At 55.2% G+C, this 12360-nt stretch overlaps 1 protein-coding gene across 1 annotated transcript in view; it reads left to right on the top strand.

Moving 5' to 3' along the window:
- The first annotated feature begins 1540 nt into the window (after window positions 1-1540).
- LOC146788701 (fatty acyl-CoA hydrolase precursor, medium chain-like) overlaps window positions 1541-12360 on the top strand; it is a 328083-nt gene continuing 317263 nt past the window's right edge. Inside the window, exon 1 of the mRNA XM_085630306.1 lies at window positions 1541-1636. Within this exon, the coding sequence (XP_085486432.1) occupies window positions 1561-1636 (76 nt within the window). The 5' untranslated portion in view covers window positions 1541-1560. The remainder of the gene's footprint in view (window positions 1637-12360) is intronic.

The following is a 12360-nucleotide window of genomic DNA, read 5'->3' as shown; positions in this document are numbered from 1 at the left end:
TGAGGTAGTAGAGGGCTATGATGAGGTAGTAGAGGGCTCTAGTGAGGTAGAAGAGGGCTTTAGTGAGGTAGATGAGGGCTCTGAAGAGGTAGCTCTCTGGGCACAGGTTAGACCCTCTGTTTTTGGGTGAGGGTGCAGTGGGGCCATCTCTGTGGGCGGAGAGCTGGGCACACGCAGGCCCCCACCGTCCCTTACCCTCTCAGTGAGAGACCAGTGTGGTCATCTCTGTGGGTGGGGGCCATCTCTGTGTGTGGGGGTCATTTCTGATCTGAGGATGGTGGCTGGACACAGGTCGTACCCTCTGTCCTCACGGTGAGGGTGAGGTGGGGTCATCTCTGTGTGTGGGTGCCATCTCTGTGTTTGGGGGCCATCTCTGAGGGTGGGGACTGGGCACAGGTCGGGCCCTCTGTCCTCACGGTGAGGGTGCAGTGGGGTCATCTCTGAGGGTGGGGGTCATCTCTGAGGGTGGGGGCAATCTCTGAGGGTGGGGGCTGGGCACAGGTCGGACCCTCTGTCCTCACGGTGAGGGTGCAGTGGGGTCATCTCTGAGGGTGGGGGTCATCTCTGAGGGTGGGGGCCATCTCTGAGGGTGGGGGCTGGGTACAGGTCGGACCCTCTGTCCTCACGGTGAGGGTGCAGTGGGGTCATCTCTGTGTGTGGGTACCATCACTATGTTTGGGGGCCATCTCTGAGGGTGGGGACTGGGCACAGGTCGGACCCTCTGTCCTCACGGTGAGGGTGCAGTGGGGTCATCTCTGAGGGTGGGGGCAATCTCTGAGGGTGGGGGCTGGACACAGCTCGGACCCTCTGTCCTCGCGGTGAGGGTGCAGTGGGGTCATCTCCGTGGGTGGGGGCCCTCTCTGTGTGTGGGTGCCATCTTTGTGTTTGGGGGCCATCTCTGAGGGTGGGGGCTGGGCACAGCTCGGACCCGCTGTCCTCATGGTGAGGGTGCAGTGGGGTCATCTCTGAGGGTGGGGGTCATCTCTGAGGGTGGGGGCCATCTCTGAGGGTGGGGGCTGGGTACAAGTCGGACCCTCTGTCCTCACGGTGAAGGTGCAGTGGGGTCATCTCTGTGTGTGGGTGCCATCTCTGTGTTTGGGGGCCATCTCTGAGGGTGGGGGCTGGGCACAGCTCGGACCCGCTGTCCTCATGGTGAGGGTGCAGTGCGCCATCTCTGAGGGTGGGGGCCATCTCTGAGGGTGGGAGCTGGGCACAGGTAGGACCCTCTGTCCTTACAGTGAGGGTGCAGTGGGGCCATATGTGTGTGTGGGTGTCATCTCTGTGTGTGCGGGGCATTTCTGATCTGAGGGTGGGGGCTGGACACAGGTCGGGCCCTCTGCCCCCCTTGGCCCCCTGTCCTCTCGGTAACATTGATTTTCGGTCACTGATTAGCTCAGTGGGTTGAGTCAGGGCCTCGTGCTGGCGTCAGCAAACACTGGAGCCGGCCAGGAGCACGGGTGGGGGCACGGCCAGCGCTGACCCCCCTCCCCCGTGCCCTCCTCCCCTGTATATCATGCTCTGCCTCCACACTCAGCCCCTCACTTCACCGAGAGGAGAGACATGGCTTCCTGCAAGGACTCCCTCCTGCTCCTCACCCTGCTGGGGGCCCTGGGGGTGGTGACCTCTGCCCCCAAAGGTGAGACCCCAGGCCCTGCACTGCTCCCGGGGGTCACAGGTGGGAGGAGGGGACCCCTGGCTGGTACATAAGGTGTGAGTGAGGGTTGCGGAGCCTTGAAGTATCACTGGGGGGGGGGGGGGCAGACGAAACACCATTCAAAGGGCGCAGGAGCATCGGGGAGAGAGACGGGGCTGGAGATACAGGGGGCTGCACACACTGACCCCCACCTCTACGGCGGTAATGCCCTGGGCCCCCCTCCTACAGCTGACCCCAGCCTCGAAGATGGAGGAATCTGTTCATGAGAACATTGAAAAGCCCCCCCACCCCCCCTCAGGCGCTCGTTTGTTTTTACCAGGGCCACTGGAATTATTAACCAGAGCAGGGGCACATTATGCGGTAGGGGTTGACTAAATTATGCGCCAAAAGAAGTCAAATAATGCGGAACATTTTGTGATAGCAATGCTTCATCATTCTGTCTTATTTACATCTGGTAACAGTGTCTGTGAAGAGTTCACCTTATTAATACGAACTGAACACCCCCATGCAGCAATAAGAAACTGAAAGGCCCCGTCAGTCTTCGTGGCAGGCCCGGCTCCAGGAATTTTAATTTGGGTGGGCCACTGCGGGCTTGATTTGTCTCTTACATGTCTGGGCAGGCCTGCTTCCGGGCCCTCCTTTATCTCTCCTTAGTCTTACAAGGCCCAGTAAAACGCACGCTTTTCCAAACCTCTTTCTAAATATTATCACTCTCAAAAAGTGTTTTTTCTATGTATGTTCCTTTGATGGGAAGAGGAGGTTTCTGAGTTGGGAGTATCATGCAAGTGACACTTCTCGGGCTCCCTCTGTGCGAGCACTCATGGAGAATCCCTCTTCATTGCTACCTCCGCCTGACCCCCGGACTCTGCAACGCACTCCCTTACAGGCTCCCTCTGTGCCAGCCTTCAGGGAGAATCCCTCTTCATTACTACCTCCACGTGACCCCGGACTCTGCAGCGCACTCCCTTACAGGCTCCCTCTGTGCGAGCCTTCAGGAAGAATCCCTCTTCATTGCTACCTCCGCCTGACCCCCGGACTCTGCAACGCACTCCCTTACAGGCTCCCTCTGTGCCAGTCTTCAGGGAGAATCCCTCTTCATTACTACCTCCACGTGACCCCGGACTCTGCAGCGCACTCCCTTACAGGCTCCCTCTGTGCGAGCCTTCAGGAAGAATCCCTCTTCATTGCTACCTCCACCTGACCCCGGACTCTGCAGCGCACTCCCTTACAGGCTCCCTCTGTGCGAGCCCTCAGGGAGAAACCCTCTTCATTACTACCTCCACCTGACCCCGGACTCTGCAGCGCACTCCCTTACAGGCTCCCTCTGTGCGAGCCTTCAGGGAGAATCCCTCTTCATTACTACCTCCACCTGACCTCGGACTCTGCAGCGCACTCCCTTACAGGCTCCCTCTGTGCCAGCCTTCAGGGAGAATCCCTCTTCATTACTACCTCCACCTGACCCCGGACTCTGCAGCGCACTCCCTTACAGGCTCCCTCTGTGCGAGCCTTCAGGGAGAATCCCTCTTCATTACTACCTCCACCTGACCCCCGGACTCTGCAACGCACTCCCTTACAGGCTCCCTCTGTGCGAGCCTTCAGGGAGAATCCCTCTTCATTACTACCTCCACCTGACCCCAGACTTTGCAACGCACTCCCTTGCAGGCTCCCTCTGTGCCAGCCTTCAGGGAGAATCCCTCTTCATTACTACCTCCACGTGACCCCGGACTCTGCAGCGCACTCCCTTACAGGCTCCCTCTGTGCGAGCCTTCAGGAAGAATCCCTCTTCATTGCTACCTCCGCCTGACCCCCGGACTCTGCAACGCACTCCCTTACAGGCTCCCTCTGTGCGAGCCTTCAGGGAGAATCCCTCTTCATTACTACCTCCACCTGACCCCAGACTTTGCAACGCACTCCCTTGCAGGCTCCCTCTGTGCCAGCCTTCAGGGAGAATCCCTCTTCATTACTACCTCCACGTAACCCCGGACTCTGCAGCGCACTCCCTTACAGGCTCCCTCTGTGCGAGCCTTCAGGAAGAATCCCTCTTCATTGCTACCTCCGCCTGACCCCCGGACTCTGCAACGCACTCCCTTACAGGCTCCCTCTGTGCCAGCCTTCAGGGAGAATCCCTCTTCATTACTACCTCCACGTGACCCCGGACTCTGCAGCGCACTCCCTTACAGGCTCCCTCTGTGCGAGCCTTCAGGAAGAATCCCTCTTCATTGCTACCTCCGCCTGACCCCCGGACTCTGCAACGCACTCCCTTACAGGCTCCCTCTGTGCCAGTCTTCAGGGAGAATCCCTCTTCATTACTACCTCCACCTGACCCCAGACTCTGCAGCGCACTCCCTTACAGGCTCCCTCTGTGCGAGCCTTCAGGGAGAATCCCTCTTCATTACTACCTCCACCTGACCCCCGGACTCTGCAACGCACTCCCTTACAGGCTCCCTCTGTGCGAGCCTTCAGGGAGAATCCCTCTTCATTACTACCTCCACCTGACCCCAGACTTTGCAACGCACTCCCTTGCAGGCTCCCTCTGTGCCAGCCTTCAGGGAGAATCCCTCTTCATTACTACCTCCACGTGACCCCGGACTCTGCAGCGCACTCCCTTACAGGCTCCCTCTGTGCGAGCCTTCAGGAAGAATCCCTCTTCATTGCTACCTCCGCCTGACCCCCGGACTCTGCAACGCACTCCCTTACAGGCTCCCTCTGTGCGAGCCTTCAGGGAGAATCCCTCTTCATTACTACCTCCACCTGACCCCAGACTTTGCAACGCACTCCCTTGCAGGCTCCCTCTGTGCCAGCCTTCAGGGAGAATCCCTCTTCATTACTACCTCCACGTAACCCCGGACTCTGCAGCGCACTCCCTTACAGGCTCCCTCTGTGCGAGCCTTCAGGAAGAATCCCTCTTCATTGCTACCTCCGCCTGACCCCCGGACTCTGCAACGCACTCCCTTACAGGCTCCCTCTGTGCCAGCCTTCAGGGAGAATCCCTCTTCATTACTACCTCCACGTGACCCCGGACTCTGCAGCGCACTCCCTTACAGGCTCCCTCTGTGCGAGCCTTCAGGAAGAATCCCTCTTCATTGCTACCTCCGCCTGACCCCCGGACTCTGCAACGCACTCCCTTACAGGCTCCCTCTGTGCCAGTCTTCAGGGAGAATCCCTCTTCATTACTACCTCCACGTGACCCCGGACTCTGCAGCGCACTCCCTTACAGGCTCCCTCTGTGCGAGCCCTCAGGGAGAATCCCTCTTCATTGCTACCTCCACCTGACCCCCGGACTCTGCAACGCACTCCCTTACAGGCTCCCTCTGTGCCAGTCTTCAGGGAGAATCCCTCTTCATTACTACCTCCACCTGACCCCAGACTCTGCAGCGCACTCCCTTACAGGCTCCCTCTGTGCGAGCCCTCAGGGAGAAACCCTCTTCATTACTACCTCCACCTGACCCCGGACTCTGCAGCGCACTCCCTTACAGGCTCCCTCTGTGCCAGCCTTCAGGAAGAATCCCTCTTCATTACTACCTCCACCTGACCCCGGACTCTGCAGCGCACTCCCTTACAGGCTCCCTCTGTGCGAGCCCTCAGGGAGAATCCCTCTTCATTGCTACCTCCACCTGACCCCCGGACTCTGCAACGCACTCCCTTACAGGCTCCCTCTGTGCCAGTCTTCAGGAAGAATCCCTCTTCATTACTACCTCCACCTGACCCCGGACTCTGCAGCGCACTCCCTTACAGGCTCCCTCTGTGCGAGCCCTCAGGGAGAAACCCTCTTCATTACTACCTCCACCTGACCCCGGACTCTGCAGCGCACTCCCTTACAGGCTCCCTCTGTGCGAGCCTTCAGGAAGAATCCCTCTTCATTGCTACCTCCGCCTGACCCCCGGACTCTGCAACGCACTCCCTTACAGGCTTGATTATCCACTGCTCCTCTCCAGTGCACCTTATCCAGGCACGCAACACCCATTGGACTCACAGGGCTTCAGCCCCCCCGTCGTGTGAGACAGCCCGGGATGAGACAGCTTCCCGGCGCACACACAGCCGCACCCGAGCACTTCACAGGTCTTTAAAAGACCATTTGCATGTTAATGAGGCCTCGCTGTTGTTTCACCCCTTCTAAGAGCCCCTGCAGCTCCACTCTGCCTATTGCTTAAAGATTCAGCCCTCCCCTGAAATTTTTTCTTAGCCCCCCCCCCCGAAATTTGGCTCTGGTTGCGCCTCTGACCTTATCTCACAGCTGACCTTGGGCCCCATATCAGGCACCATCGGGCTCCACTTTCATTTTTCCCGGTAAAAACATTAGTAAAATCCCATTCTAAATTAAAACATTGAATATAGCAGTACATATAATTAGCAGGCACTTTAAAGTATGTTCCACAGTAGCCCTTATGACCCGACTGCTAATTAAATAAACAAAAACAGAAAGGCCATGACAGGGCCGGGTTTAGAGCTGATGCGAAAGTCTTTTTTGGCGCCGCACCAATAACCTCTTTCTCCGTAAATACCTTTACTACCACCTTCCAACAGTGCCCCTCATCCCTCCATGGCCCCCACTATTGACCTCTTCCTCGGATTCCCTCACTGCCACACACCACAAGTGCCCCTCATCTCCCCATAGCCCCTCCAACCTCCTGACCTCCTCCTTGGATTCCCTCACTGCCACCCTCCACCAGTGCCCCTCATCTCTCTGTAGCCCCTCCCCCTCATGACCTCCTCATCAGACTCCCTCACTACCACCCTCCACCAGTGCCCCTCATCCCTCCATGGCCTCCCTATTGACCTCCTCCTCGGGTTCCCTCACTGCCACACGCCACAAGTGCCCCTCATCTCCCCATAGCCCCTCCCCCTCGTGACCTCCTCCTCGGATTCCCTCACTGCCACCCTCCACCAGTGCCCTTCATCTCTCCGTAGCCTCTCCCCCTCATGACCTCCTCCTCGGATTCCCTCACTACCACCCTCCACCAGTGCCCTTCATCTCTCCGTAGCCTCTCCCCCTCATGACCTCCTCTTCGGATTCCCTCACTGCCACCCTCCACCAGTGCCCCTCATCCCTCCATGACCTCCCTATTGACCTCCTCCTCGGGTTCCCTCGCTGCCACACGCCACAAGTGCCCCTCATCTCCCCATAGCCCCTCCCCCTCGTGACCTCCTCCTCGGATTCCCTCACTGCCACCCTCCACCAGAGCCCCTAATCGCTCTGTAGCCCCTCCCCCTCATGACCTTCTCCTCAGAATCCCTCACTACCATCCTCCAGCAGTGCCCCTCATCTCTCCCTAGCTCCCCCCTCCACCCCATGACCTCTTCCTCGGATTCCCTCACTGCCACCCTCCAACAGTTCCCCTCTTCACTCCATAGCCCCTCCCACTACCTCCTCCTCAGATTCCCTCACTGCCACCCTCCAACAGTGCCCCTCATCGCTCCGTAGCCCCTCTCTCATATGCATTTCATTTGCTGTATAGCACAACTCATATCAGTGTAGTGTGTGTCAGTACTTTACACCTCGCACACATTATAAAGAGAGAATGAATCATACAAGTATGTAAATCAGTCTACAGGGAATGTCACATAAGCCAATGAGGATTACAAGGTGTAGGAATCACGTGTCATCCATACTGGTGGGCAGTATATTTTGAGAGGGTTTGGTCTGGGGAAACACAACCTTAGGATTTAAAGAGTATTCCATGGGGGTCAGCTTTACTGATACAAATGTGTATCTGCCCAAACATACTCATTTTAGCAACATTAGAATAATGAAAGTCTGGGGAAGTTCTAATTATATCACAAAACAAAAAAAGCGAAGTTCTAACTCTACCATTCATGTTTGTCTGCAGCTCTTTGATGACAGTTCATTGGTCACTCTCCTATGTTAGGGCTGTAACTTCTGAACTGCAAGTAGCACAAGGATCTCTGTGACACAGGCAGTAACCCACTGAGCTTCCACATAAACTACAGTTCATCTGCATTTAAAAACTACTAACAGACAAATGAGTGCTCTCCAGCAGGATCATTAATCACCAGCGTGATCTGGGCATCTTTTATTGTCTTATTGTTGTCCTGCATCGGCCATGATAATGATAAAAACTGTTTCAATGAAGCGCACACGAAGTATGTGTCCTGCTGGTCCTGTGCAGATTTTAAAAAGAAAAACATATAGTAATCCATTCTCTTACCTACTCCATGAGTCAAACTTTGTGTCACAGCCTGATGTGATAAGCAGTTGCAGGGATCAGGAAAGGTGAATAGGAATAAACAAACCTTTTCTCCTGCACTGCATAGAAAAATAAATATCCACCCAGCAGGACAGTAGGCAGAGGTTACCAGGGTCAAAGAAAGGATTTGTCCCTTTCGCCTTGTGGAGATGAAGGGGTGAAAAAATAAACAAAGCCTCGTTAACATGTATATGGTCTTTTAAAGACCTGTGAAGTACTCGGGTGCGGCTGCGATAATCTCTAAAAGTGTCCGTGTGTGTGCGCGCGCCCGGGAAGCTGTCTGTATGTATGTATGTATGTATGTATGTATGTATGTGCGGTCTTATATAGCGCTCAAATTACCCTTGGGCATCTCGGCGCTTGCATTGGGAACCCATCCTGGTTTTTCCCTGTGAGATAACCCGTACTGGGCATCCCCAAGGTGAAAGCCAGGCATCCCGCCGCGGGGGGCCGTTGTGGAGATTAAGCAAGCTTGTTGCCCAGAGCTGCATAGTGTGAACTCGTGCTTAGAGTAGGCACCGAAGCGAGAATTATCGAGTCCGTGGACAATTGGGCTCCAGACCCTGCCGCGTCGGGAATCGAACCCTGGTCCCGGGTCTGACCTCTGCTTCAGGGTATGCCTCCTCTAACCAGTGAGCTACACTTCTTGGGGTGACCTGGCCGGCTGTGCCGGGGTGCACAGATATTTGGGGTGACCTGGCCAGCCGTGCCGGGGTGCACAGGTGTTTGGGGTGACGTGGCCGGCTGTGCCGGGGTGTACAGGTATTTGGGGTGACCTGGCCGGCCGTACCGAGGTGCACAGATATTTGGGGTGAGCCGGCTGGCTGTGCCGGGGTGCACAGATATTTGGGGTGAGCCCAGGCAGCCGGCGCCGAGGTGCACAGATATTTGCCCAGTCCAGCGGTCAAAGTGCATTAAAAAAAGTAAGGAGATTCCGATGCTGTGCACAATAAGGGCGGGGCTAGTAAGTGTGGGGGCACGGTCAAAAGCTAGCCAAAAAATAAAATATCCTGTGACTTCTTTCCGGCTTTTATCTTTAGGTAGGTACAAATAAAATAGCGAACAGCTTAAATGTAAAATACATGCAAGTTGAGTTAATCAGTGGGAAATGCACTTTATGACGCCTCTATCAGTTAATGCGCTGCAGAGGTCTGTCTGTAACCAGAGAGCCACGGAGCTGAACCCCAGTCGGAGCAGTGGAGAACAGTTAGGGGCTAGCACAGGCCCCTGCAGCCCCTCGGCGGAGGGGTCTGGCTCCACACCTTTCCAAAGCACACTCTTCGAGGCTCAGCTGGTAACTCTTTTCCAATAACGCCCAAAAAAGAACAAATCTGTCTCATCAGGAAGAGTCCAGTGATTCTATTAATTAAGGCCCAGACCGGCTTCCAGCTCCCTTTACATTTGCAGATTAACTTGTTGCGCACATTTACATTTCTTTCAGGTAAGCAGCACCCTGGCAGGAAGGTTTGTTTAGCTGCCTGCCCGTCTTCGGTTTCACAGCACAGAAGGATCCCTTTCCCATACACTTCAGCTGAAGCATTTCAGCTCTCGGAGTTAACCCTTGAGGTGCAGTTATATTTTCACAGAAAGTAGGAGAGCTGTTTTCCTAAAATTAAAAAAGTATGACCACTGGTGCAGCCCTCCGATACAAAACTCTCTGCCCCCTTACAAGTGGCTCTTTCTCTTAGACCCCTGGGCAGACTAGTGTTGGCACAGGAATAGGAATGACACATTTTTGTGACTCATAATTTTTCCTGCTAGATTTCAACAGGTGAAACCTGGCGAATTTGACCAGGAAACAAGACCAGGTAAAAACGATGTGTTAGACGTGGCATAGCTTGGCGTGATTACCCCTGACTTGTTGCCTGTATCTCCTTTGTTTTTAGAAGATTGGGTACCTTGCCACTGCTGATCAGTGTCAAAGTACAAGTGTTCCCTGTGTAAAGTGTAAGGGTAATTGGTTGGCCATGATTGGTATGTTTGCCTTACTAGTAAAGGCCGTAGTGATGTGCACTGTGTGTGCCAGGGCTAGTAATGCAAAGGCGCGCGGAGAAGGGAACTGAGGCCTGCAGTGTAGGGCCGGCACGCAGTTTGCTAAGTTAGCATGTTGTCCTGTGCAACCACTTGTCAGGCCTTACTTTCCCTTTTATGTACACCGTGGGCACCCCTGTGGTAGGCCCCGGGTAACCCCTGGGCGGGGTGCAGTGTAGGTAAAAGGCAGGACATATACTGAGGTGTGTGCTATGTCCTGACAGTGAAAAACCCTCCATTTCGTTTTTCACTGGTGAAAGGCCATCCTGCCCATAGGACAGAATGGGGGAGGCTGGGTATTGTGTTTTGGTAGCCTGGTTTCCTGTAAGTTTATAATGGAGAGGTGAAGTTTAGTATGTACGAACTCACAGTGTCATGAAAGTGGTTTCACCACTGTGTGTTCAGAAACCACTCTTTTAGAAGGCGGCTGAGTTTTGTGCATTAAGCATTTCTGTGTGTCTCTGCTGAATGTGGATTGACTGTCTGGATCTGAGAGGTGCGAGGAGCTGGGGCATGCCTTGACCCGGGGAGGTGTTGAGATGGCACCAGGCTGACCGGCATCTGGAGAGTAGGTGGAGGAGAAGCCCCGGGAGGTGAAGAGGCCTGGGTTGCTGCTATAAAACAATTGACCCGTCTCCTGCTGAGTGATTAAGGATCCAGACCCCCAGTATCAAAGGGAGAAAGGTGACACTGGGAGGGAGACACCCAGGGCTGATTTAGGCAGGGGTCAGGGACCCCTCGGCACATATGCACATATGAACTTCAAAGACATTTAGGGGTATAACTATGATAGCTGAGACCCCTGAATGTAGGAATAGAAATGGATAGAGTCTGAAAAGGCTTGGACTCATTTTGTGGTCAAGAGGAACCTCTGCTGAGGGAGGAACAACTGAAGAGACTCCCAGGAAGGACTGACCCTTGCTTCGTGATCTGGGGATGGTCTGCAGTTTGCTGTTTTAACCAAGGAAGAGGCTGTTGGGACTGTGCTTCGTGCGCTGGGTCCCTTTGCTTGAAGAAGACTGTGCTTTGTGCTGTGTCTTGTACCCCAACGGCCCGAGGTGAGCTGGCTCCCTGTTTGGAAACACAGGAACATAACAGTTTCTCGAGACATCCCAAGCAACGCGGTGTACACGTGCTTTTGCAGATTGAGACCCTCAGAAGTCGTGCCTTGTGATCATGGGCACACCGGAGTAAACTGAGTCTCTGACGCGCAAGGACCGTGTCGGGGTGCAGCCAGGGCGTTGGTGAGGAGCGCCTGGTTGTTATGTGCACCGGAAGCGAGGAACTGAAACTTGGACGCACAAGGAGTGTGTTGTGGTGCAAGCCAGGGCATTGGTGAGGAGCGCCTGGTTGTGTGCACCGGGAGTGAGGAAGTGAAAGTCCGATGCGCAAGGAGAGTGTTGTGGTGCAAGCCAGGACATTGGTGAGGAGTGCCTGGTCGTTGTGTGCACTGGAAGAAAAGAGGAGACTCGGACGCGCATGGTGCGTGTCATGATGCCAGCTGAGGCATTGGTGAGGAGCGCCTGGTCGTGGTGTGCACAAGGAGAAGAAGTGAACCTCGGAGAAGAAGTGAACCTCGGACGCGCAGGGAGCGTGTCGTGGTGCAAGCTGAGGTGTTGGTGAAGCATGCCTGGTCATCGAGTGAACTGGGAGAAGAGGGGAGACTCAGATGTGCAGGGTGCGTGTTATGGTTCAAGCCGAGGTGCTGGTGAAGAGCGTCCGGTCATCATGCGCACCAGGAGAAGAGGTGAGGCTCGGACGCGCAGGGTGCGTGTCGAGGTGCAAGCTGAGGCATTGTTGACAAGCGCCTGGTCATCCTGTGCACCAGAGAAGAGGCGAGTCTCGGACGTGCAGAGTGTGTGTCGCAGTGCAACCCCAGGTGCTGGTGATGAGTGCCTGGGTGGTGTGTGCACAAAAATCGAAGTAGGTCTCCGCAGTGCTAAGGGCGGGTCTCGGTGTCGACTGAGACCGCCGGAAGGAGGGCAAGGACATCGGGCCCTCGGAGTGAAGCAGTAGCAGCCCGGACCGACAGCACTGGAGGAGCTGAGCCGCCGGCCTGAGTTCGCCATGCCTATTTGACGGAGTTCTGGATCAAGGCCCAAGTCGCTGAAGGAGGAGAGGAGAGTGGAGTCGCGCCCCCCAGGTAATGTGGATCACCACTTGGGGTGGGGTGCGGGCCCAGAGGGACACACTCTCGGCCTCTCGCTTCTGTCAGCTATGCAAGCCTGTTGCTTTGGTTCAGATCTAGGCCCTTGGTGATCCAAGGTGGGGTAGTACTGGGGCCGGAGTGAGAAGCGATACTTTTGTGTCATCATTGATCCATGATTGGGGGCATCTGTTAGCGGAGCAACTAAACTGTCATATTACACCTTGCATTACTGCTGCTAACGAACTATCGAACTGTCGTATGACGCCTGACTCCAATTGCGCCTGATGAACTACATGCTGGGTGCGCTACGCACTGCGTTA

The sequence above is a fragment of the Triturus cristatus genome, chromosome 10 (assembly GCF_964204655.1).
Source record: "Triturus cristatus chromosome 10, aTriCri1.1, whole genome shotgun sequence".
In the NCBI taxonomy this organism is placed as follows: domain Eukaryota; kingdom Metazoa; phylum Chordata; class Amphibia; order Caudata; family Salamandridae; genus Triturus; species Triturus cristatus.
This window is presented reverse-complemented; position numbering and strand designations above follow the sequence as displayed.